The 23,769-nt window shown below is 39.5% G+C and overlaps 1 protein-coding gene and 1 long non-coding RNA gene across 3 annotated transcripts; both read left to right on the top strand.

The window, feature by feature from the left end:
* The first annotated feature begins 2,524 nt into the window (after positions 1-2,524).
* Positions 2,525-5,743, top strand: LOC110704802. Of its 2 annotated transcripts, XR_002508008.1 has the most exons (5): positions 2,525-2,756; positions 4,235-4,321; positions 4,492-4,560; positions 4,936-4,994; positions 5,373-5,743. It is a non-coding gene; the product is annotated as an uncharacterized LOC110704802 (long non-coding RNA). The 2 variants fall into 2 exon arrangements; XR_002508007.1 differs by having other exon boundaries at positions 2,525-4,321.
* A 13,256-nt stretch (positions 5,744-18,999) lies between these two features.
* LOC110704734 lies at positions 19,000-23,769 on the top strand. The gene is made up of 2 exons (XM_021882541.1): positions 19,000-19,304; positions 22,839-23,769. Exons 1-2 carry the CDS (start codon positions 19,000-19,002, stop codon positions 23,767-23,769), a joined length of 1,236 nt encoding a protein of 411 aa, XP_021738233.1.

The raw sequence follows: 23,769 nt of genomic DNA, 5'->3' as shown, positions 1-23,769 counted from the left end.
AGGTTTCTTCGTCAATAATTCATATGGAGTCTTTTCGACAGCTTTTGACGGAGCGCGGTTTAGTGTTAGTGCCGCAGTTAGAAGTGCGTGTCCCTAGAAAGAGATAGGAAGTTCACTAAGACCCATCATTGATTGAACCATGTCTAACAAGGTTCGATTCCTCCGTTCGGATACTCCGTTCCATTGTGGAGTTCCAGGAGGTGTCAACTCTGAAAGAATACCATTTTCTTTCAAGTGATCGTCGAATTTATGGCTCAAATACTCGCCACAAAGTGCTTTTATTTTCTTGCCAAGTTGATTTTCAACTTCACTCTGAAACTCTTTGAATTTCTCAAAATATTCAGATTTGTTCAACATAAGGTAGCCATAACCATATCTACTGTAGTCCTAGTAGTATCTCGACCTTTAACTACTAGAGCATTGTAAATATTGGGCATCTTTCCTGGAGGAAAAGCTACGTCCAATACCGAACCAATAATTTGAGCAATACGCCCCAGGTTTTTTTTTTCAAGGGTGAAAGTAATGAAATATCAATAAAACCTTGCCTTGCGGGTGTATATACTCATTGGTCCACATACATCCGTATGTATTAGACCCAATAAGTCACTTGGCCTTTCTCTCAACTTGGAGAATGGCTGCTTTATCATCTTGCCTAATAGACATCCTTTGCAATTTTTAAACGACTCCAAGTCGAATGAGTCAAGAACACCTTCTTAAAGAAGTTTCTTGATGCGTTTGACATTAATGTGGCCAAGACGACAATGCCACAAGTAGGTTTGATTCGACTCGTTGGTCTTAGCCCTTTTGGCGGTACCATTAGTTTGTCTAAACATATAATTCTATAGAACATATAAACAAGACATTTTTAACAAACCAACCATTGATTAAGTCTTGTGATCAAAATAACATGGTGTCCAACACCATAAATCAAAAATATGTTCAAAATCATAAGAAACAACCATTGTTTAATTACAAGTCATAGACAAAATAAATGTGCCTACAAGCACGATCAAAAGACTATCTTTGTCGTTCGCTTGTTGATGCACATGGTATCCAATATCCTCTTACTTGTGATGCCCTCTCACTTGGTTCCTGAAAAGGAAACATAAAGTGAGTTATACATGGTATCCAATACCTATGAATAGCTTTAAACACAAGTGTTAATGAAGATACCTGAGGCAGATGCAACATTCCTCTCCTCCTCCTCCTTTCGAAAGAGCTTGCATTCCTTCTTGTAGTGGCCTTGCCCACCACAATAGAAGCACCGCATCCTTGCCTTGTTCTTGAACTCCTTCTTCTTTCTCTCAAAGGCCTCTCGGTCACTCCATAGGCGGTGGCTCGGCTAAGTAGTTGCACCACCTCTTTTAAAAAGCGTGTCTCCTTTCCCGCAGCTATATGCACTCTAAGTGCATCATAGCCCGAGTGGAGTGAAGCAAGCAAGATGTGCCCCGCCATCTCATCCTTTAATGAGATTCTGAGAAGCTGCATGTGTTTGAAGAGCCTAGTCATTCCAAGCACATGAGGTCGGAGGGGCATCCCGGGTCTCAATTTGGTATTGTAGACCCTTGACCAAAGCCGGCGCCTTTCCTTAGCAAGACAACCCACATTCGGTGGCTTTATCTTCATGTTTGAGAGTATCCTAGTCAAATCAAACACGAGTCCATCATGGTTGCCATTGTCATTCTTGGTGACTCTTATGTTGACAACATCCTCCAATGATTTGAGGAAAATGTCCGGAAAATAGAAGGAGAGCTTTTCCTTCCAATCTTCCGGGATGGAATTAGCCATTAGATGTGTGACTTTCTTGCAATCGAAAGACCATTTATCATGAGCCTCATCGCTCATGATTCCCTTAGAGAAGAAGCTTGGATTAGGAGTATCAAGAGTGTACTCTAAGGAACAATTCCGAAGAGTTTTCCTGAGTTCCTCCTCTCATTCCTTGAAGTTGACCAAGTTAAGGCTAAAAGTCAACTTGTCGGGGAGTTTCGGGCACATAGAGTTGTTGTTTGAATTACTTGCAGACATATTTTTACAATTGAAAGAATTTGAAATGAAAAACCATTCATAAACCAATAAGTTTGAAATTTAAAGCGTTTATGCAAATTTTCAATCTTATTGAGCATTTTATCCACGAATTAACATTAGTCTCTTTTAAGAGAGAATAAAATAATTCCAAGATCCCAAAAATCAAAAAGTGATAAAGCATGCTTTGGCTTGTCTTACACTAGTAGAAAAATTGAAAAAGGCACCCCCCTTTTCCCACTGGTTCTTAAAAACCGGTGGGAAAAGATTTGGGCGGGATTCGGATATTTACTTTTCGCACTGGTTCTTTCGAAACCGGTGGCAAATGTATGTTTTCGAACCGGTGCTAAATGTGTTGTTTAAAAAAAAAAAGGGGGTAAATGGATATGCCACCGGTTCAACCCAAACCGGTGGGGAAAGTACGCAAATTAAAAAAAAAAAAACCGTGAAATACTCTTCTTCTTCAATTCCTTCAGCACGAACAATTTCATTCCCCTGCTTCCTCTTCAATTAATCTTCTTCTCTCGTTCTCGCCTGCCCTCACCATCTCCTTCACGCATAGGTTGTCCTCCATTGAAGCGCATTCCCTGGGCTTTCTCACCTCCATTGCCGCGCAACTCCTCTCTTTCTCTCCATATATAGCTATCTCCTCCATTGAAGCGCATACTATCGAGCTTTGTGACCTCCATTGAAGCGCATTCCGAGCTTTCCAACTCCATTGTAGCAGCTTCGAGGTAAGAAATATTTCGTGGTCTTCCTAGTCTATTGAATACCTTTGCAATCTAGGGTTAGTCGTTGATTTAGGGTTTTCTGTTCTTTGTGGTTTGGTTTTGTGACCTTAATTTCGAGTTGTGCATTCAACAATAGTTCATTGTTTTAGGGTTTTCTGTTCTTTACGGTTTGCTTTGAGATTTTGGGTGGATTCTCCTATGCTTAAAATGTGAACATGGATCGAATGACTTTCTTCAATACAATCTTTGATGTTGTGTGTGGTCTTTTGTCTTTATCCACCAGTATTATGTTTGCAAATCATGTAGCTTCCATTAATTGTTATGTCTACTGCTCCTTGTTCACTGTCTTTTTGTTCTGTGTTAAGTTGTGTGTTAAATTTATTATTTCTGCCTTCATGGAATTCTGTTGTAAAATAGTTCAAACCCTCTGTTACTGTTAGTTATACTTCCTCTTTCAGGGAATATAATCATAAAAAATAAAAATTGGTACTATTATAAAATTGGCATGATGAAGGCGATATGCTATACTTCCTCTTTCAGGGAATATATTTTGTTGATCATTGAATAGGTTTGCCTATTTGGTATGCTTGATCATTTGAGTTGATTGATTACCAATTTTTTCGAATTCGGTTTTTTGTTTGGTTTAATTCTTGTTGAGCATGCAGTTGCTTATTGGCTGTTGACTAATCGGTGATCAAGTTAGCTGAATATAAAGGTTTTGCGCTATTCAAATTTTTCGAATTAGGGTATTTTTTGGTTTGATTCTTGAGCATGCAGTTTTTTGTTAGCTGTTGAATATTTGGTGATCAAGTTGGCTGAATAAAAAGGTTTCGGTTAATTGAGGTTTGATCTATTGGCTCATTGATTATAAAATTCTTCAAACTTAGGGTTTTTGGTTTGATTTTTGATTATTAGAAAGGCTTGCAGGATTGGTGTTTGATCTCTAGAGCTGTTATGATTTAACGTTTTGTCTGTTGCTGCATTGTCCTTTATTACATAAAAATGTGGCAGAGTTTTGGGCAGCTAATTTTGCAGTTTTTTCAAGCTTGTGAATATTACCAGTTATCACCAAAAATTATCCACAAACCTATCTTAACCAAAAAAAATTTGGGTAAACATATAAATTCTATATAACTAATCTGATATTGTAGTTTGTTTGACTTGGTATTAATTAATTTCTGATTAGTGATTAATTTTACGAATATTATTATTGTTAATGGTGCTTTTTAGTGACTAATATGGCTAACTACCCGTACACCGGGACTCGCAAAGAAAAATTGCCTTGCGGTGAGGAGATGGGTATATGATTGAAGTTTGAGGTTTGAAGTTATCATAATCAGTTGATTTATTGGTGGAATTTCCTTTGCCTTGACTTGCTTCTTTGCTGTTAAGTTATTGGTGATCAAGTGGGTTCTTTGCTAAAAGGTTTGCTTATTACTGGATATTTCTTTTTATTTGGTCATGTGGCTATTTCTTGACAGTTGAATTATTGATCATCAAGTTGGTGTTGTGTCAATTGTTTCTTCTATGAAGCATTTGGTCTAGGTGGTGTAGTGCTCTGCAGATATGTAAGTGCTATCCAGGAAGTGCTTCTCCTAAGTTATTGTTATTTGTTATTTAGTTAAAATCAAGTCATGGAATCTCTTGGTCCATTATACCAGCGTTCACATGGCCTGTCGGATTTTTGCACACTAATCCTCGTCATGTATTTGCTTATTCATTTTTTCTGTTTTGGTAGGGATTGAATGTCCAACAACTATATACAAGGTCCTTGGTGGCTTCTCTTTGCTTCCATGCTTACCAGCAGGTAACCCCCCCCCCCCCCCCCATAACACACACACAAATTTTGTAATTGTGTTATTTTTGCTATTGCAGAACATTTTCCTTATAAACTGTACTGTATCTTGAATCTTGACATGTTTTCAGCATCATATCTTTGCAATGACGCGTCTCAATCTCATGGAATTGATGATTTGTTGTTGCATGCTTATTGTGTCTGCTTTTGTAACTTTTGTTTTTTTTGTGTCTGCGGAATTAGTTTTACATGGTAGAATGTAGGAGCCTATGAATTGTTCGTATATTGGAGCCATTGTCAGTATCTGTATTTATAGTCTTTCATTCTTAATATGTGATTCTCTTTTCTATCATGTTGCTGCTGCTGATTCTCTTTGCTATCATGCAGCTCTGGAGCCCGCAGTGATCGGAACAAAGAATGTGATTACAGCAGCAGCAGATGCAAAGGTGAAGCGTGTTGTGTTGACATCTTGAATTCTTCTTGTTGAACTATGATCCTCAGTTTACTTAAAATACAGTGAAATTAGGTTCTTTCATCATCTCAGGCTTCTTACACTAGTAGAACCTGTTTTCATTGCATAACCTGGTTTGTGCCAAGAATTTGGTGATAGACAAGAGCATCCAAACAGCATACATTGAAGCAATCAGATCTGCTCAACATTTCATTTATCTCACTCAACTATTCTTTTAATATATAGATTTATTTCCCTTCCATTTTCTAGAACTCACAACTCGATTCTTTTCTTTTAATTTCTGTGAGAAATGGTATGCATACTTTGCTATGAGTTAATTAATATTATCTCTTATCCAATTTGTGAATGACAGCAATTAACAAAGGTGGAAGACAGAAGCCATAGAGAAATGTGATGTGATGGTACATACAAAAATCTTCCTCAAGTTTCCATCTAAGTTTTGGCCTTTTGGGGTGGAGAAAGAGTTCTTCATCTATGCACATGACAGGAGAGGCTACTACACATCAGTGCAGGAGAACAGAAACAGTCGCATAGCAAACAAAAGAGCAGCCTGTCAGCCTGAACACACAACACAACAGCCAGCAGAGCAGCCACCAGCACAAGACCAGGATAGTTCTTGCTGGAACTCAGACAATATGCTGTTTTTGAAGAAAATATATATGTTAGTGTTTATATGTCCATTTTTTTTTTTTAGTTTTTTTAAAGTGTAATATTACAAGTTATTGAGGCAAATATATGTGTTTTATGTATATTATGATTATATACAAGTATTTGGGACAATTTAAGTGAAAAAAATGCAAAAAAAAAAAAAAAAAAAAAAAAAAAAAAAAAAAAAAAATTAATTTTTTGGGGCACTTTTGGCACCGGGTCAGTGTGCAAAACCGGTGGGAAATGTTATAGTTTTGCCACCGGTTCACTTGAAAACCGGTGGGAAAAGTCCTCCAGCTACAAGATAAATCACATGTTTTTGCCACTGGTTCACTCCAAAACCGGTGGGAAAAGTGGTTTTTGCCACCGGTTTTGAACCGGTGGGAGGGATTTAGCACCCCCCAAATCAAGAACGGTTCAAAACCGGTGGGGAATGTGTGGTTTGAACCGGTGGGGATTGGGGTTTTTCTCCTAGTGTTAAAACTTAATATTTTAGGGTAAACAATCCAATTGCTAATAGCTCCAAGCTACTCTTGGTTCGATAAAACGTCGCATCTAATGCTTCCTTGACATTTTATCTCCATAGCCACGACATCTAAGGACTCCTTACCGATATCGTTGAGCTTAACCAAGACAACTTGTTTACCTAGTATACCTTACGTTCCTAGGGAAGTAGTGATGCCTCGCTTTGGCGTAGCCCATCACATACGCGCATTAGTTCGGTAAGTGTTGTTACTACGACTAGGATTAATCTAAATATTAAGGTACAAAAATACGCATCGGTGAGCAGACTGTATTTATATTTACAAAAATACATAACGGATCGCAGTCCGTATTTATTATCCTAATCGGGCCCCACTAGTTGCAATTTTCACGAAACCTGTGAAATAATATATCTTCCATTCATCCATTCACTATATGTGAATGACCCATGCATTTTACAACGAAAAACAAGTAACAATGCATAACGCGCGTGAACTAGTAACTAACTTAGGTGGTTAATCCGATTAACGCGCCTAATTAAAACTAGTCAAAGTTGTTTAACATTTTATGTGATTAAGACGCAATTATTTCATGCAATTAACGAAGCTCCCACTAAATTCCGCATCCAACTTAATTAATCCAATTAATTAAGCCGATTAACCCAAATTTTGTCAAAATTAAAATTTTGCAAGAGCTGGAAAAAACCGAGGCCTAGCCTCGTTAAAATAATTAAATAAATTAAAACGGCAAAAATTTGCAAAACACATAGCCCACGCATCGATAAATCAGCCTTTTCTAAACCGAGTGTCTAGCATCCTAGCCATGGGGCTAGGCTTGCTAGGCACCAAGGCTATGGCTGGGGGGTTGCTTAGGCGTTGGCAGCATGCCTAGCAAGCCACTGCTGCGCCTGCTAGCACCAGCATGCATCGCAGCATGCTGCGCATGCTAGAATGCGTGCTGGCAGGTGTTGCTGGGCCTGCATGGGGCTCCCTGCCTTGCTGCCCAGCTTCATTGCAAGCATCCTAGCAGCCACGCACCACAAGCCACAAGCATGTCCTTTGCGCACTCCTAGCCCTGCCACACAGCCGCAACGCTTCGAGGTGGGAGCACCACCATGTGCACCAAGGCAGCCACATGTGGGTTGCATGAGCAGCCCGGCTAGCCTTGGTGGCGTTTGGGTGATTTTGCCTCGATTTGCATGCTATTATTTTGGGATTTTAATCCCGATATACATGTGACATAAAATTAATTCTAAATTTATTTTAGAATCAATTTAGAGCAAAATGAAAAATCAAAATAAGTCCAACTTATTTAAATGCAATTTAAATAGGGCACAAACCTAAATTATTGAAGAACCATTCTTTAAATTAATTTAATTAGGTCTATCTTGATGCTTCAAAATTTAAGGGCCACACTCATAATTAATTTAATCAAATGTAAATTAATAATGAGATTTGACAAAATTAAAGGGGTTGGAAAAATAAACCCTTTCATCCAATGAAAAAATTTCCCAACAATAACTTTTGTAAAATTGAATAATTACATCTTCCAATATGAAGATTAATCAAAATTCAATCACTAGTTTTGAACTTTAAGGACTTTAATCAACACAAAAAAAATGATTAAATCCAATATAGTTCAACTTGGAATTTAGCAATCAAAGTTCCAACCAAATAAACAATTAAAGATTGGATCTTTGAAATTTTAGGGGCTTTAAAGTTGCAAGTTCACTATAAACATTCACACTTAAAGCAATTTATTTGCAATAATGTGAAAAATTCAAGTTTATGTGAAAAGTGAGCACACCAAATTAAGCACCAATTATGACTTCATAAACATGCTTAATGAGGCTTATAATTGCATTAGATTAGAGATGCAACCATACATTTAATCTACCTTCAACATGCAATAATTAATCAAGGTTAAAAGATTTAAAAAATTTCGTCAAAAACGAAAATAACCCTCGAAAAACATATTTCTGGGTGGATTTTAGCTTTTGGACATCCTTATAAGGATCAGAAACGATTTAGAACATCGATTCCACTCAAAAATCACTATTTTTAAGTCGAAATCTGGGTTTGTCAGCCAAAATTAGAAAAAATACGAGATTAAAATTAATTAAAACGAGCTTCTAATCTAATAGCACAACCAGAAATTTAAATCCATTTTAAATCACCTTAATTAATTATTAGTCACAATAATTAAAGTGAGCGCGGCTCCGATATCGCTGTTTGGTTTTGTAGAGTCCGACTCTACGCGGAAGAGAAACCCGCCCAAGACCCGCACACTAATTAAAGTGACTAAGCATGCAATCGCTAATTAAACAATAATTAAGTGAGAAAAGAAAAGACATTCTTACCCTTGGCGCGTGCTTCGCTCGAATCCCGAGCTCTTACTTCAAAACTTGAACCCCGCAAATGCGAAGGTCTCCGACGGCTCGTACCCACGAACCCGACTCGGACAATCCAAGTCCCGAAGGTTAGTCGGGACCCGACCAATAAAAACTAGAGTTTTACGAACTTAAGGTTTTCTCACTTTTCTAAGGAGATGCCTTTTTAGTTCCACTCAAGTGTTCTTCCCAAATCCCAAAACCTTGGTATTTATAGGGAAATGAACCTTGAATTCCCACTCTCAATCAATGTGGGAGATTTGCAATTTTCCCATTTTATTTTAATTAAAACAAAAATAAAATTGCAATTCAATTAATAAGTTACAAGTGGCACAAGCAGGATGAGAGATTAGGTGAGGACCATTTCCAAGGGGGGGGGGACCATAGCCTTTCTCCCTAAGGCAAAGCTCACACCCCTTGGTCCCCACTAGCAAACCGGCTCTCCCAATCCAAGTGGCTGACTGGCAGCCTGCCTTGGCTTCCAAGGCTGCCAGCTGGCACCTAGCACCAAGGCTGGGCAACCTGGCCAGCTAGCTAGCATCCCACACGCACAGCCAGCCCGCATGCGCAGCCAGCCAGTGCATGCATGCTACTAGCGAGCCACGCATGTTGGGCGTTGCTGCTAGGCGAGGCATTGCAAGCTGTTTGCTGGGTGCTACTATGAAAAGCACACGCACCCACACGCACAGCCAAGCATGCTGCTGGCTGGTGCGTGGTGTTGTGCGATGCTATGCGAGGCACACGCACACACATGCACAGCTTTGCACGATGTTGGCTGATGCGTGGTGTTGTGCGATGCTGCTAGCGCCTAGCATGCTAGCAAGGCCTAGCCTTGCGATGCTTGCTGGGCTAGCTGTGCGCCAGCACCTAGCATGCCAGCAAGGCCTAGCCTTGCGATGGCTGGGCACATGGCATGCTAGCACACACGCAAGGCTGCGATGCTTGCGGTGGCTAGCTAGAATGCATGGGCCTAGCACGCCTAGCATGCTACGCTTGCGACTAGCATTACGATGCACATGCTAGCTTGAGATAGCTTCCCTCGCATGGCTAAGCCAATGCGAAGCTACGACCTAACTCGAACTTGTAACTTGATTAATTTCGCGTCTCGTTGATTTCTAAATTCGACTCGACTTGCGATGCTCAGTCTCGACGCTCTAAGCTCGGTATCCGACGTCTTAGTTCGTAAAACTCTGGCGACTCATCAAATCCTTCGGATTGACTCGTCGTCTCGGACCGGTTGTTCGATTGTGTTCGACCCGAAGGGTTCAGTCAAGATTAAGCTGTAATATTAATTATATATTAATATTACTGATCGGAAGCGGCCTCCACCTAGGCATTCCGATCACTTGATCTTACTGAAGAATTAGCTTTTTAATAATTCTGAACCCTTTACTGGAATAATACACTTGTTGGAAGAACACCATTCTTTTCAAAAGATACTTATGATTGGGAGATGGCTAATCATGAGACTTATGACCATTTTAATGATGGGAACTCATTTGAAGAATGTGATGATAATGTTTTGGATTCTAATGTTTCAAGTTTTGGTGATGTAAATTGTCAAAATTCCCTAACTTTTTTCTTAGATTTCAATTTTATGTCATGTACTCCTTATGATGTGGCTAATGTGCATCATGTTGACACCTCTTCCCAATGTGATTTTCGAAATTTCTCCCATCCTCAAGTACCTAAGTCTTCTTTAGAGCTCACTCTAGAATGTTTTTTAGAGAGTAGTGAAGAGATTTCTAAGAATCTAATGGACATAAAGAGCAATTGTACATCCATGAATCATCATAGTGAGGCTTTTAGGGTTCAAATGAATGAAAATGAAAATTTTGAGAAGCCTCTTCTTGAAAAACCTTAGGTTGATGACCCTATTTTTCCAAATATCATCAATTTGTATAATGAGCCTAATGTACCATTAATTATGAATAATGACAAAGTTGATGATTGTTTGTTGAATTCCACTAATGATATAAGTCTACTAAAGTCCAAATATAATGTTGATGATATTCTTAAATTTGATTATATTGATGATTATTCAAGAGGTGTTGAGGATAACTATCAATTTGGAAAGAGTAGCCTAGATATTCATGATGAATTTTGGGAAAGTAAGGATAAAAGGTATGAAGTGGAGGAAAGTCCTTCTTTTGAGGACCACAGAGTTGAGAGTGAGGTGATTGTTGAGTCTTTACTAATTGACCATTCTTTTTTTGAGCCTCATGTCCCTTTCTCAAAAACTCTTGATATTATTGTCTCATTTCCAAGCCTTTGCCCCCCTTTTCTTCCCAAGTTCACTTCACATGAGCCTCTTTGTACTTTATTCTATGATTGCATGATCAATTTCTAACCAACGATACTCAATTGGGTGAATTTGATGTAATATGGTTTTTAATTTACCAAATGAATCTCCAATAAAGTGTTTTGTTGATAGTTATACTTTTATTTTTCCTTATTCTTTTCAATCTAGGACCTTTTTTTAGATCTTTTCATTTTCATTTTAGGAAACTTTGTAGATTAATGTATATCCTTTTCTTCTTCTCTCTAAATTTTCTTCTTATTTTTATGGTTGCAATTTGTAAAATTTGCTCAAGTGCATATGATAAGCTCCTTAGGAGTTTGTCAAATTACTTACTAGCTAAGGTCTAGCCAAAGACCGAAAAGAAAGGCAAATTTTCTTTTTCTTTTTTTTATATGATTATTTTTGAATAACGATGTGCATGGATTATAATTGTATGATGATTTGAACTAACGAGCTTTATGAAATGATTCTCAATTAGGTACTCTTTATCACTCCATTCCAAATTACATCATATAGTCTCAAATTCACAAGAATTTTGGAGTTTTTGCTACATTGGAAAGACACAACATACTCTACAAAGTATTGAAGAATTTATGAAGTATTTTGCATCAAATTAAGTAATATCTCTTCCTCTCTTCATCCCTTCTCAAGCTATTGATTTTATAATTATTTTTTCCATTCATTGGTTGCTTGTCAAAGAGTTTGGTTTGGGGCTAGATTTTATTGTTGTGGTTTTCGTTGTAGTTATGGATGTTGGATTAGATGTAATTTGTTGAGATTGATTGTGTTCCCTTCCCTCCCTCCCTCCCCCTTGATTATGTCTTCAAAGCATTGAGGACAACGCTTCGTCTAAGCTGGGGGGGGGGTAGCTTCACGCTTTCATGAAGAGTGGTTAATTGTTAGTTTGATGCTTGAATTCGTTCATAGCTGTACATTTGGATACGCATGATTCTCTTTTTTTTCTTTAATATAACTTGAAAATTAAAAAAATTAAATATAAAAAAATTGCCCAAGGATGAGACTCAAATGACGATACTTATATGTTTTGCTTGCTTGACTCTTAAGTGATGAGTAAAAGTTCTTTTAAAAGGTTGTGTGCAAGAGTTGGGGTCACTTAGAGTTCTATTAATCTTGATTGCATTAGAGTATATGAAATGAAAGCCAATGAATTCTCAATCGCACGCCTAGTATAGGATATTGTCTAATTTGCTCAAGTAGGATATGTTTGAATTAATTTGTGGTCCCTTAGCTTGTTCCCTTGATGTGCCCCCTTTCCTCTTCGAAATGAAACTCTATTAGGGAATTGGTTCTACTTGTATCATGTGTAATAAGTGGCGTAATAAGCCACACGTTCTCAATAAAGAAAGAGCCGCTCACAGTTAAAAGAGGCGAGGGCATTGAAAATTGAAAAAAAAAAAAAAAAAAAAAAAAGTAGAGAGTAGAAAAAGGGGAGAACAAATCCTCCCCCAAAACTTCTCAAAAAAAATTTCTTTTCGCTAGAGGTCAACTCGTGGATGCCTCCTACACCTTGTTTGCATTGTTGTTTTTAATGAAATTCCCGAGTTAGAGTGTAGTAAAGGGGACTTGGGTGTGCATTTTGGGAGGTGGACTAACATTTTGAGATTTTATAACCGAAAGAGGGCTTGTTACAACTTTGGAATATCTAGGTGTGCTCTAATGAACTAGTAAAAGGCCTAATGAAGTATCCTAGTACAACCTTGCTTAGTTATCCTCTCTACCCCCAACTCATGTGTACATTTGTATGATTGGTAATTCTTGAAAGTTGTTCACTTGTCTTGCTTGTGTCTCATATCCCGATGAGTTGACTTGGGCGAAAAATTGAAATTGTGTGATTTTGGACGATGTGTTGTGGATTGCATGAGTTGTGGGGAAATCTCATTGGAAACCCTCACGATATAAAAACTCGTCCTCTAGGGCGACTTAGAGGTTTAAATTGCTTCTCACTTGCGCTAAAAGTGATTGTGGTTGCTACCATGCGGATTAGTGTGTATATGCATTCTCCTTGTTGCCCCTCGTTATTTTGATTCTAGCAAGTTATTTCCCTTCTTTGGTTTGACATTATTGTTTTTCTCGATGACGAGCAAAAGCTTAGCTTGGGGGGATTTGATAACTTGTTATTTTGTATGATTTTAGAGTGATTTTGAGCCTTAGAATTGTGAGAAATCAATGCCTTAGTTCATAATTACTCTATTTTTATGCATTTTTTGTGTATCATATGATTCGCGGGTTTGCTAGTGTTTTGGTGCATATTTAGGTATAAATATGGCTCTTTGAAGCTTTTGGACAAAGAAGTAAAGAAGTTGCAGACAAGAATAGGAAATAAGGGAGCTATGAAAGAATGAAACAAGCAAGAAAAAGTGTCCAAGAGTGAAATAAGAGCATTTGGAAGGGTTTTGGAAGGATTTTTTCCTTAAGGTCAACTTCAAATGACCATAACATTATTTTACTCAAGTTTTTAAAGTGATTCAAATTGGATATTAAGTTCATCTCAAGAGCTTTCCATTGACTGGTTACATGCCTTATTCCAATGAGTAATGAAGAAGTTATGACCTTCCGAAACGAAGCTATTTCGCCAGAAAAAGCTGCACGTCTGTGCCAAGTGATGCACGTCCGTGCAAGGTCAGGCAGTAGCTACTGTTCACATTTTAACAGGTCTGCTTGTCCGTGCAACCTTTGGCACGTCCGTGCTGACCTGTAGACGGGCCGATTCTTGTTTTCTTCGTCCTTTTACTTGGGGGTTATATAATATCCCTTTAGCTTCATATGGAGAAAATTTTTCTGTAATCTTTAGCTTAGGTTAGGGTTTTTAGAGAGAGAAACTCTCATTTTCTAGAGAGACAAAGTAAGAGAAACTTGTTGAAAGCTTGGATTATGAAGAATTGAAGAAAGGACACTTGAAGATTTGAATACTCCTTGCAATATCAATGAGAATTTCTTACTCTCTCTCCTATTTTGTTATTTTATTTACTTATTTTTGTATATTTTCATCCTTAATTACTTGTTAATGTTAGATTAGTGCTTGATTTCATGTTCTTAGTTGTTAATTCCTTTAGTTTTTCAATTTATTATGATTTGTGAGTAGTTCTTTCACTTGGGATGGTTGAAACCATTGATGAATTCACAAATACTTGTTTGTATGTGTTGATTTAGCTAATGTGGGATGTTAATTAGTTGAGATTAAGTGGTTTCATTGTTAGTTCTTGTAAATGGCCATTGCTAGAACTATTTATCTAAGCTTTCTCAACGATGGATAGAGAGATAAACTTAAGTTAGCTCCCTTATGCTTAATTGACTTAAAATGCCATGAGAATAGGAATTTCAAGTCAAGGGAATGTTTATGTCATCGTGATTATGCTTTACCACTTATTTTATGCTTTGTAACCACAAGAGTAGGTTATATTTCATGACTCAAGTAATCCCTCTAGCTTGAGAGAGTAGTTAGGTGCCTTAGATGACTTCCCCTAATTTATCCCCAAATTGCTATGTCTTATATGTTAAATTGTAGTTTGTGAATGGTTTAATTGGTGGATACCTTCCCAAGATCCTTTTTATTATTGTTTGTAGATTTTTTTTCATAACTCATAACCCAAAAAGACTTGCCTTAGCTTATCACAAATCGATATTTGTTAGTGCTCCCCTTAGTCTATGTGAAATCGACCCTTACTTGCCCTTCCTACCCATTAGAGAGACCAAGTTAGGTTTTTATCTTTGGTAGGCTCTACGACAGCCTATCATACTCCAACCCCAATTCTTTTAACTCAACCACTTCAGTTTCAAATGCCCCATTATGGTCACCTAGGGTCCCTTTATCTATGAGCAGTAGGGGCAGTATGGCCAGCCATACAACCAGGCAGCATATCTGGGCAGATCGGCCGCATAACCTCAGCCTATTAATTAGCAAATGCGCTTGTTGAATCTTGGCGACAAGCCGCCTCCGTTTTCTCAAGAAATTTTCAACTCTCCTCAACCAACTAATGTGAAGAGTACTTGTGGGTGCCTATGATGGCACGGGCAACCCGGAAGAACATGTTACTTTGTATAGAAATTTGATGTAGTTGCAAAGTGTGGATGATGCCACCTTGATAGGCGTGTCGCGTACCTAACAAAAATAACCTAACTCTTCCTCCTAACTATGTAGTCGGGCAAGTAAGGTTCGAATCCCAAGAGACTAAGGTCCACCTAAATTATCTAGACTCAAATAATTACCAAGCAAGAATCAAACAATGGTGGAATAAACTAGGAACTATTGTATGAAAAACTAGAATTAATCAAAAGAATATAATGAATTAATTAGCTAAAACATCCAAGATCAAGTATCACCACAATTACGATCGATGCAATTATATATCTACCCCTAACATACAATTCCAATTAACACGGGGAAAAGCAAACCCTAACAAATACCAAGGACCTCTCTCGAGTATCAATGGCTTCCTAACCCACAATCAAGCCTATTCTCATGGTATCATGCAAATCAGAGACATTAAACACTTTACTTCAATTCCCAATTATCAATTCAACTATTCTCATGATGAAATTTAAACCCTAAATTAATCTACTCAAATCCGTTAAAACCCAACTCTCGTTGTGATTAGAACTATGGAATAATAACAATACTAATTATCTCTAATCTAGTATTGGCATAATTACAATCAATTTAGCATAAACAATTGCAATACTTATTAGAGAATTTAAAGAATTAATTCATGCATCAATCATAATTGGGCTACCCTAGATCTTGGAATAAGAAAACTACTCACACATAGTGAAAGAAGTAATAAAAATAATAATCAAGGAAAACATAATTGAAAACAAAAATAATTGAAAGAGAAAGGAATAGAGATGAATACCAATGATGCTTCAATTGAAATTACTCAAATTGTTAATCAACAATAATCAAATCTAATGAAATAATTAAAATGCTTAAAAGAAATAAACTAGGGTTTTTGAGAGAAAAATAAAACTTAAGGAGATAATAAGTGTCCACTAATGATGATTACAATGGGTATTTATACCCTTAATAAAATAAAATCTCGAAAATAATAAAATCGTCACGCGCATACCTTGCCCGGTCTGACCGGGTGAGCACCACCCGATCGGGCAGGTGGTATCTGATGGCTGCGCACTTCTTCGTAGCCTTCTCCTCGGCGCCCAATCCAACCGGGCAAGTGGCGCCCGATCGGGCGCGAGGCTCCACTTGGGTGCCTTGCTTCCCTTGCTTCGTAGTCTTCGTAACAACATCAACCACCACGTGCCCGGTCCAACTGGGCACAGCTAGCCCGATCGGGCGCGTGGGATAAATGCCTAAAACAACTTCTTCCTCTTCGCATTAGCTCTAACCAAATCAATCCTTCTATGTCTGGTGCAACCGGCCATGCATAGGGCAACCGGGCAACGCAGAGTTGAACGCTTTATGGCTCGATCTTAGCTTGGTTCTCCATCCTTTCTTCACTAACATTTCCCATAGACATCAAAAATGTGTCTGAATCATCCAAAGAACTCGCATTTCCTGTAAAACTTATAAAAATGCACCGAACACACTAGAGAAGAGAATGTTAGCGGAAAATGGCTCTAAAGAGCCTCAAACCATACAAGAATGTATTGAAAAGTAGGTGAAAACATATGTGTAAAACGTGTATATCACACCTGGTGCAAATGCTTCCCGGCCACCCTCAAGGGTGAGGCACAAGACTGGTTCAACAGTCTGTCGGCCGGATGCATCAATTGCTTCACAACTCTGAGCTTATTATTTGTTGGAAACTTCTCCTACAATATTCCGCCCCGAAAGACTAATCTTAACTCGGGAACCATCGTCTAAGGAAAGAAAGAGGGGTTGCGCTTGTACGTCCAGTGGTTCAACTTGGAGAAAGCTCAAATTTAGAATATTCCGGATGAAATGGCCTACTCGGAGTTCCTTCGAGGTTTAAGGCATAATGGTTTCAAGTTTGATCTCATCAGGAAAAAGATTCGGACATACGCAGGTGTTCTGCGAGAGGCCGAATTTTATATTGAAGTAGCTTATTTTTATTCTCTTACAAAATCAGAAGAGCCAACCAAGGGGGCTGAGAAGAAACAATCTTCTCAGCAAGACTCGGCCGCCAAAAAGAAGGAAGGAAACAACAAAAGAAAGGAAGTGTGGGTGGCCGACTGACAACAGACGAAGTCAAAGAAAGCCAAGACGTACAAGCCTCCATACGAGTACAACAAAGATTATTATTTAATTTTGATGGAGATCAAAGACAAGTTCAAATTCGAGAAGCCTCAGCCTTTGAGAGGGCCGACCTAGTACAGAAACAAGAAAAAGTACTGTCATTACTACAAGGATGTGGGGCATGACACGAACGACTGCAACAATTTGAAGAGGTTACTGAATAAGCTAGTCGGGAAGGGCATGCTCTACTCGTACGTTCAGAAGTCCAAGTTCACCTACTCTCGGACAGACAACAAATATGAGAAGAAGAAAGAAAAAGAAAAAGGTGATGATGGAAACTGGACGGATTCAGGGTTCGTGGCCGTTATATCAGGCGTCTTTCCTGCAGGCAGCCCAACCATGAAGGGAATCAAGCAAGATGTTTGGAATATTTAAAATATAATGCACACCGAAGGGATGAAAATTGAGCCCTTCCCAGAAGTGACGGTCTGTGAAGCTGACTGAGGCCATATCAAAGCTACCCATAATGATCCCATGGTGTTCATCTTGAAAGTTGCTAATTTGAAGGTCGGACGAGTTCTAATAGACACAGGTAGCCCGTCCGACATAATCAGTCTAGCTTGTTTAATGAATCTGAAGCTCCTAGAGGACGCCCTAAAGGATATCTCTCACCCGTTGGTTGGGTTCAATGGGAGTATTATCCACCCGATCGGACGAATAGACTTGCCCGTCCGGTTTGGGCAGAAGGGAGAAGGGAGGGACATGGTTGTCCGCTTCCTAGTTATTAAAGAACTCACTGGCTACAATGTTATCATTGGCCGCCCAACTTTGACATCAGCAAAGGCAGTAATCGTCCCTCACTTGATGCTGATGAAGTTTGAGCAGTTGGATGGGAAGATAGGTATCATTCAAGGAAATCAGAAGATGGCAAAAGAATGTAATCAGCAGGCTGTAAAACCAACAGCACACGGACAGGGAAAAGCGTCTGAGCAAAATCCTGAAAAAGGGTCACTCCAAGCATACCAGGTCGGCAAAAAGCGCAAGTTGATCAAGAAAGAGCAAGAATAGCAGCTAATGACCGTCGGTCGGCCAAAAGAGTTGAGGCTCCAACCGGCCGGTGATCATATGGACATAGTGCTTGACCCAGACCAGCTTGGTCGGACGGTCAAAGTGGGCACTATGGCCATGGGATTGCTTGGAGATAACTTGGTGAGTTAGTTAAGAGAATTCAGAGATGTGTTTGCGTTTGAAGTTCATGAGATGCTTGGTACCAGCCCAGACTTACCAGTTCATAAGCTAGCTATGAACCCGGCTGTGAGACCTGTTCGTTAGAAAAGAGGAATCATGGTGAAGAAAGGAATCAGGCGGCCGCAGCCGAAGTTAAAAAGATGTTGTGCGCCGGTTTTATTCGGCAATGTTACTACCCTAACTGGGTGGCTAATGTAGTTCTTGTCAAAAAGCCGAATGAAACTTGGAGGATGTGCGTAGATTACATCGACCTCAACAAGGCATGCCCTAAGGATATCTTTCCGTTGCCTAAAACTGACCGCATGGTTGATTCAACGGTCGGGCATGCCCTGATGAGCTTTATAGACACATACTCTGGATTCCATAAAATCTCTTTGTGGGAAGAAGACCAAGAAAAAATAGCGTTTGTGACCAAGTAGGGGCTATATTGCTACTAAGTCATGCCATTCGGCCTGAAGAACACCCCTACCACATTTTAGAGACTTGTGAATACGGTCTTTAGATATCAGATCGGCCAGAACACAGAGGCTTATATTGATGATATGATTGTTAAATCAAAGAGGCCGGCCAATCATCTGAAGGACCTCTGAGAAACATTTATAGAACTCAGGCGGCATAAAATGATGTTAAATCTAAAGAAGTGTGTCTTTGGTGTTGAGTCCGGCAAATTTCTCGGATTTTTAATTGATTACTGCAGCATTGAGACCAACCCTGAAAAGATCCAAGCGGTCTTAGAGATGAAATCGCTCAGAACCATAAAAGAAGTTCAAAGATTGATCGGCTGCTTAGATGCACTCGGACAATTTCTATCAAGATTAGGGGATAAGTGCCGCTATTTTTTCCAGACTATCAAGAAAAAAGCAATGTTCGAGTGGATAGAGGAGGTCGAGGAAGCCTTCGTACAGTTGAAGAATCATTTGCATACCCTTCCTCAGCTCATCAGTCCCCTCAAAGATGAGAAGTTATACATGTATTTGGCTATTTCAGATCATTCCTTAAGTGTCGTCCTGCTTGCTGAAAGGGACGGTCATCAGATCCTGGTGTATTTCATTAGCCACATTTTGCACAATGCCGAGCTTAAGTATTCACCCATTGAAAAGTTCGGCTGGGTATTGTTCATGGAATCAAAAAAGCTAAGGCCATACTTTCTTGCTCATTCAATTGTGGTCTACAAAGACCAACAATTGAAGAGGTTGTTCACGACATTGGAGGCCAGCGGCCGAATGCTTAAATGGACCTTAGAATTGAGAGGATTTGATATCATATTCGAACTTAGAAAAGCAATCAAGGGCCAAGCCTTTGTAGATTTCTTGGCTGAAATGAAACGACCGGATTTACAGCCGGTAGGGGATCAGATCTTGAAAGTTTTTGTGGATGAAACTGCAACGACGACCGAATGCGGCGCTGGTATCGTATAACTATCTCCCGAAGGAGATAAGTTTGAATATGCTTTGAGATTTCAGTTTCAAGCCTCTAACAACGAGGCCGAGTATGAAGCCTTTCTGGGCGGCCTTATAATGTGTAAGGCGGTCGCGGCAACAAAAATTAATGTATGTTCGGACTCTCAGCTGATAGTCAGTCAAGTGAATGGTGACAATAAGGCTAGGGAGCCAACAATGATGAAGTATTTACAAATAGTGAAAGATGAGGCTGAGAGCCTAGAGAATTTCATGCTACAACAAGTCCCTCAGTCCAAGAATCATCAAGCGGACGCCCTGTCCGAACTAGCCTCCTCGGCATCATGTGATACTCCGAGATCTGTGTTTTGGGAAGTCAAGTAAAAGAGGAGCATCGATGTCGAGCTCGTGCAAATCATTGACATAAGCTCCACATGGATGGACGGAATAATCTCCTATCTTAAAGATGGAGTTCTTCCGAACGACCCCATGGAGAGCTAGCTGATAAAAAAAAAGGCGACATGGTTTGAGATGAAGGGAGAGGACTTGTTCAAAAGATCATTTGTAAAGCCCTACTTGAAATGTGATATGTCCGAGAGGGGGCATGAGATGCTGGACGACCTCCACCAGGCGCATTGCGGATCACACATAGGCGGACGAGCCTTAGTCGAGAAAGTTACCTATCTAGGGTATTACTGGCCGAGCATGAATTCAGACTCCGTGGAAATGGTGAGAAAATGTGACAAGTGCTAGAGATTTGCGACCCTTATCCACCGCCTGGAAAACAGCGGGTGCACTTCCCTTTGTAAAATGGGGCATGGACATCTTGGGGCCGTATACACCAGCATCTGGACAGAGGCGGTACGTGTTAATAACACTTGACTACTTCACGAAGTGGGTAGAGGCCGAGGCCGTCCGAGGAATCAAATGGAAAGATGTATCCACCTTCATATGGAAAAACATAATCACACGCTTTGGTGCGCCACAATCAATGGTGTTCAACAATGGATCACAATTTGAGACCGACCATCTCAGAGATTGGCTGAGTGACCAGGGCATAACACACTGCTTTGCCTCGCTCGGACGCCCAAAGGCTAATGGCCTAGTTGAAGCGTACAACAAGTTGATCTCCTTTGGCATCAACTGGAAGCTTGAGAAAGCAGGCGGCCTATGGGTTAATGAGTTGGTAAATGTGTTATGGTCCTTTCGAACGACATCAAAAAGTTCAACAGGGGAGACCCTATTCTTTTTGGTCTACGGTGCTGAGGACGTGCTCCACCAATTGAAATGTATGAGCCGACTCTACAAGTGATGTTGTATGATGAATCGGCCAATTGGGAGGCCATGAAGACTGCCCTACACTTCCTTCCAGAAGCTAGGGGCAATGCAGCGCTTAGACACAAAATTTATCATCTAAGGATGACAAGGGCATATAATCGCAAAGTGTCAAAGCAGCCGCTAAAGATTGGAGACTTGGTCTTGAGGAAAATGGAAGCGGTGAGCCGAGAAAAAGAGGATGGCAAACTAACCCCAAATTGGGAAGGGCCTTACCGAATTAAAGAAGAAGTCCAAGATGGTACCTACCGTCTTGATGCCTTAGATGGCCGTCCTATTCCCCGTACGTGGAATACGGACAATCTAAAAAAATATTATGTATATGATAAGTCGTGTTTTGTGCATATTTGTTAGCTTATTTTTAGTTGGTTTTATTAGCTTAGTTGAGTGTTTTAGTCTATTTTGGTGTAATTTGGTTTAGTTTCAATGATTCGATGCTTTTATGGGTAGTTTCGTTTTTTTTATGTATTTCAGGATTAACGGAGCTAATTTGGATATTTTACGAAGTCACGAAGCTAAACCGAGGCCCACGAACCTTCACGAGTCTTGTTGATTGAAGAACGAGCTATTTAGGGACTTTTGGAGTAACGCACGTTCGTGCCTAGCAGAGGTACGTCCGTGCCTCCAAGTCAGTTTACACAGCTATGAGCTTCGACATTAGGCACGTCCGTGCCTAGCAGGGGCACGTCCGTGCCCAAGACTGCAGAATTACACTCGTCAAGAGGCACGTCCGTGCCTGGAAGTCAGAAGCCAAGGAAGTTTGCACTCGATCAGAGGCACGTCCGTGCCTCTTGTAGGCACGTCCGTGCCTCCTGGGAGAATTATGCGCCAAGTCTTTTGAGCGTTTTATTATCTTTCTAGGGCTATAAATACACTAAGTATTGTTTTATTTGAGAATTAAGTTTTTATTAGTCTAGTTTTACATTGTTAAAACCTAGTTCTCTCCATTAAATTGCTTTGCTTTTGTAATTCAAGATTCAAGATTTCTACTTTCCGTTTTCCATTCAATTCAAGATTAGGTAATTTCTTTTCATCTTTAATTTTCTTAATTATGTTTTTGTTATTGTTTATTTCATTATGAGTGAGTAGTTTCTTTATTCCAAGATCTAGGGTAGCCCAATTATGATTGATGCATGAATTAGTTCTTTAAATTCTCTAACGACTTTTGTAATTGCTTATGCTAAATTGATTGTGATTATGCCAATACTAGATTAGAGATAATTAGTATTGTTATTATTCCATTGTTTCTATCACAACGAGAGTTGGGTTTAAACGGATTTGAGTAGATCAATTTAGGGTTTGAGATTCAACATGAGAATAGTTGGGTTGATAATTGGGAAGTTAGAGTAATGTTTTTAATGTCTCTAATTTTCATGATACCATGAGAATAGGCTTGATTGTATGTTAGGGAAGCCATTGATACTCGAGAGTGGTCCTTGGTATTGATTAGGGTTTGCTTTTCCCCATTCAATTGGAATCGTATGTTAGGGGTAGGAATATAATTGCATCAATCGTAATTGTGGTGATACTAGATCTTGGATGTTTTAATTACCTGATTCTTCATATCCCTTAGTTTATTTTCGATTTTCCATACATTAGTTCATTAGTTATTCGACCATTGTTGATCCTTGCTTAGTAATAACTTGAGTCTAGATAATTTTAGGTGAACCATAGTCTCTGTGGGATCGACCCTGACTTGCCCTACTACATAGTTAGGAGTATTAGTTAGGTTATTTTTGCTAGGTGTGCGACCGCCTATCAAATTTTGGCGCCATTGCCGGGGACTAACAGTTTCATTTGATTATTTGTGATTCGTTTTTACTAAGCCTCATTCGTTGCTTCAGCTATTGTTTCAAGAGGTTACAGAGACAATGCCCTCATCACGGTATCCCAGTGTGGTTGTTGATTCAAACCTTCTATAATGGCCTAACCCATGAGTTCCGAATCTACATTGATGCTGCATCAGGGGGTTCTCTCTTGACAAAGAACGCAACTGAGGCAAAGGAGCTGATTGAGAAGATGGCGGCCAATGATAATTATCATCCAAGAGGTCGTCAGAATGTGAAAAAAGGAGGTAAGCTTAATGTAGATGCTTTGACTATGTTAGCCAGTTCTGTGCAGGCACTAACAAGCAGGTTTGATAAGCTCCAAGCTGAAACTTTAACTAGCCCCCAAGAGGTTTGTCAAATGTGTAATGTGCAGGGCCACATCGCACCTGATTTCCCGCAGAACATGAGTGAGATGTCTATTGAACAAGCCAATTCTTTATACTCCTCAAATCCCAAAAATCCCTATGACCCCTACTCCAATTCCTACAATGAAGGTTGGAAACACCATCCTAACTTCTCTTATAAGAACACCCAAGCACAACAGAATCCACCACCATCGCCTCGACCCAACAACTACAACTCACCACCCGGCTTCCAACAAAGACCACCTATGAACCAACAACCAACGCAACTACTTCCCCAAAAATCTAGCCTTGAGTTGATGATGGAGAGCTTCATTACCACAACCAATAGTGCCATCCAACAACAAGGTAGCTCCATTCAACAGTTGCAAGCCCAGAGTAAGCTTATGGAAACCCAAATAAGTCAGCTTTCACAACAGATGAGTCGTTTATCAACTCTTCACGATCAAGCGAAGGTTCAAAAGGAACAATGTAATGCCGTTTTCTTGAGAAGAGATGAACCACCTCCGAGGCAAATAGATGAGAAGGTGTGCAGTGTGGAGTCTAGAGAAAATGAAAGGGGCGAAGATGTTCAAGGTCCCTAA

Source organism: Chenopodium quinoa, unplaced genomic scaffold (assembly GCF_001683475.1).
Source record: "Chenopodium quinoa cultivar QQ74 unplaced genomic scaffold, ASM168347v1, whole genome shotgun sequence".
Taxonomy (NCBI): Eukaryota; Viridiplantae; Streptophyta; class Magnoliopsida; order Caryophyllales; family Amaranthaceae; genus Chenopodium; species Chenopodium quinoa.
This window is presented reverse-complemented; position numbering and strand designations above follow the sequence as displayed.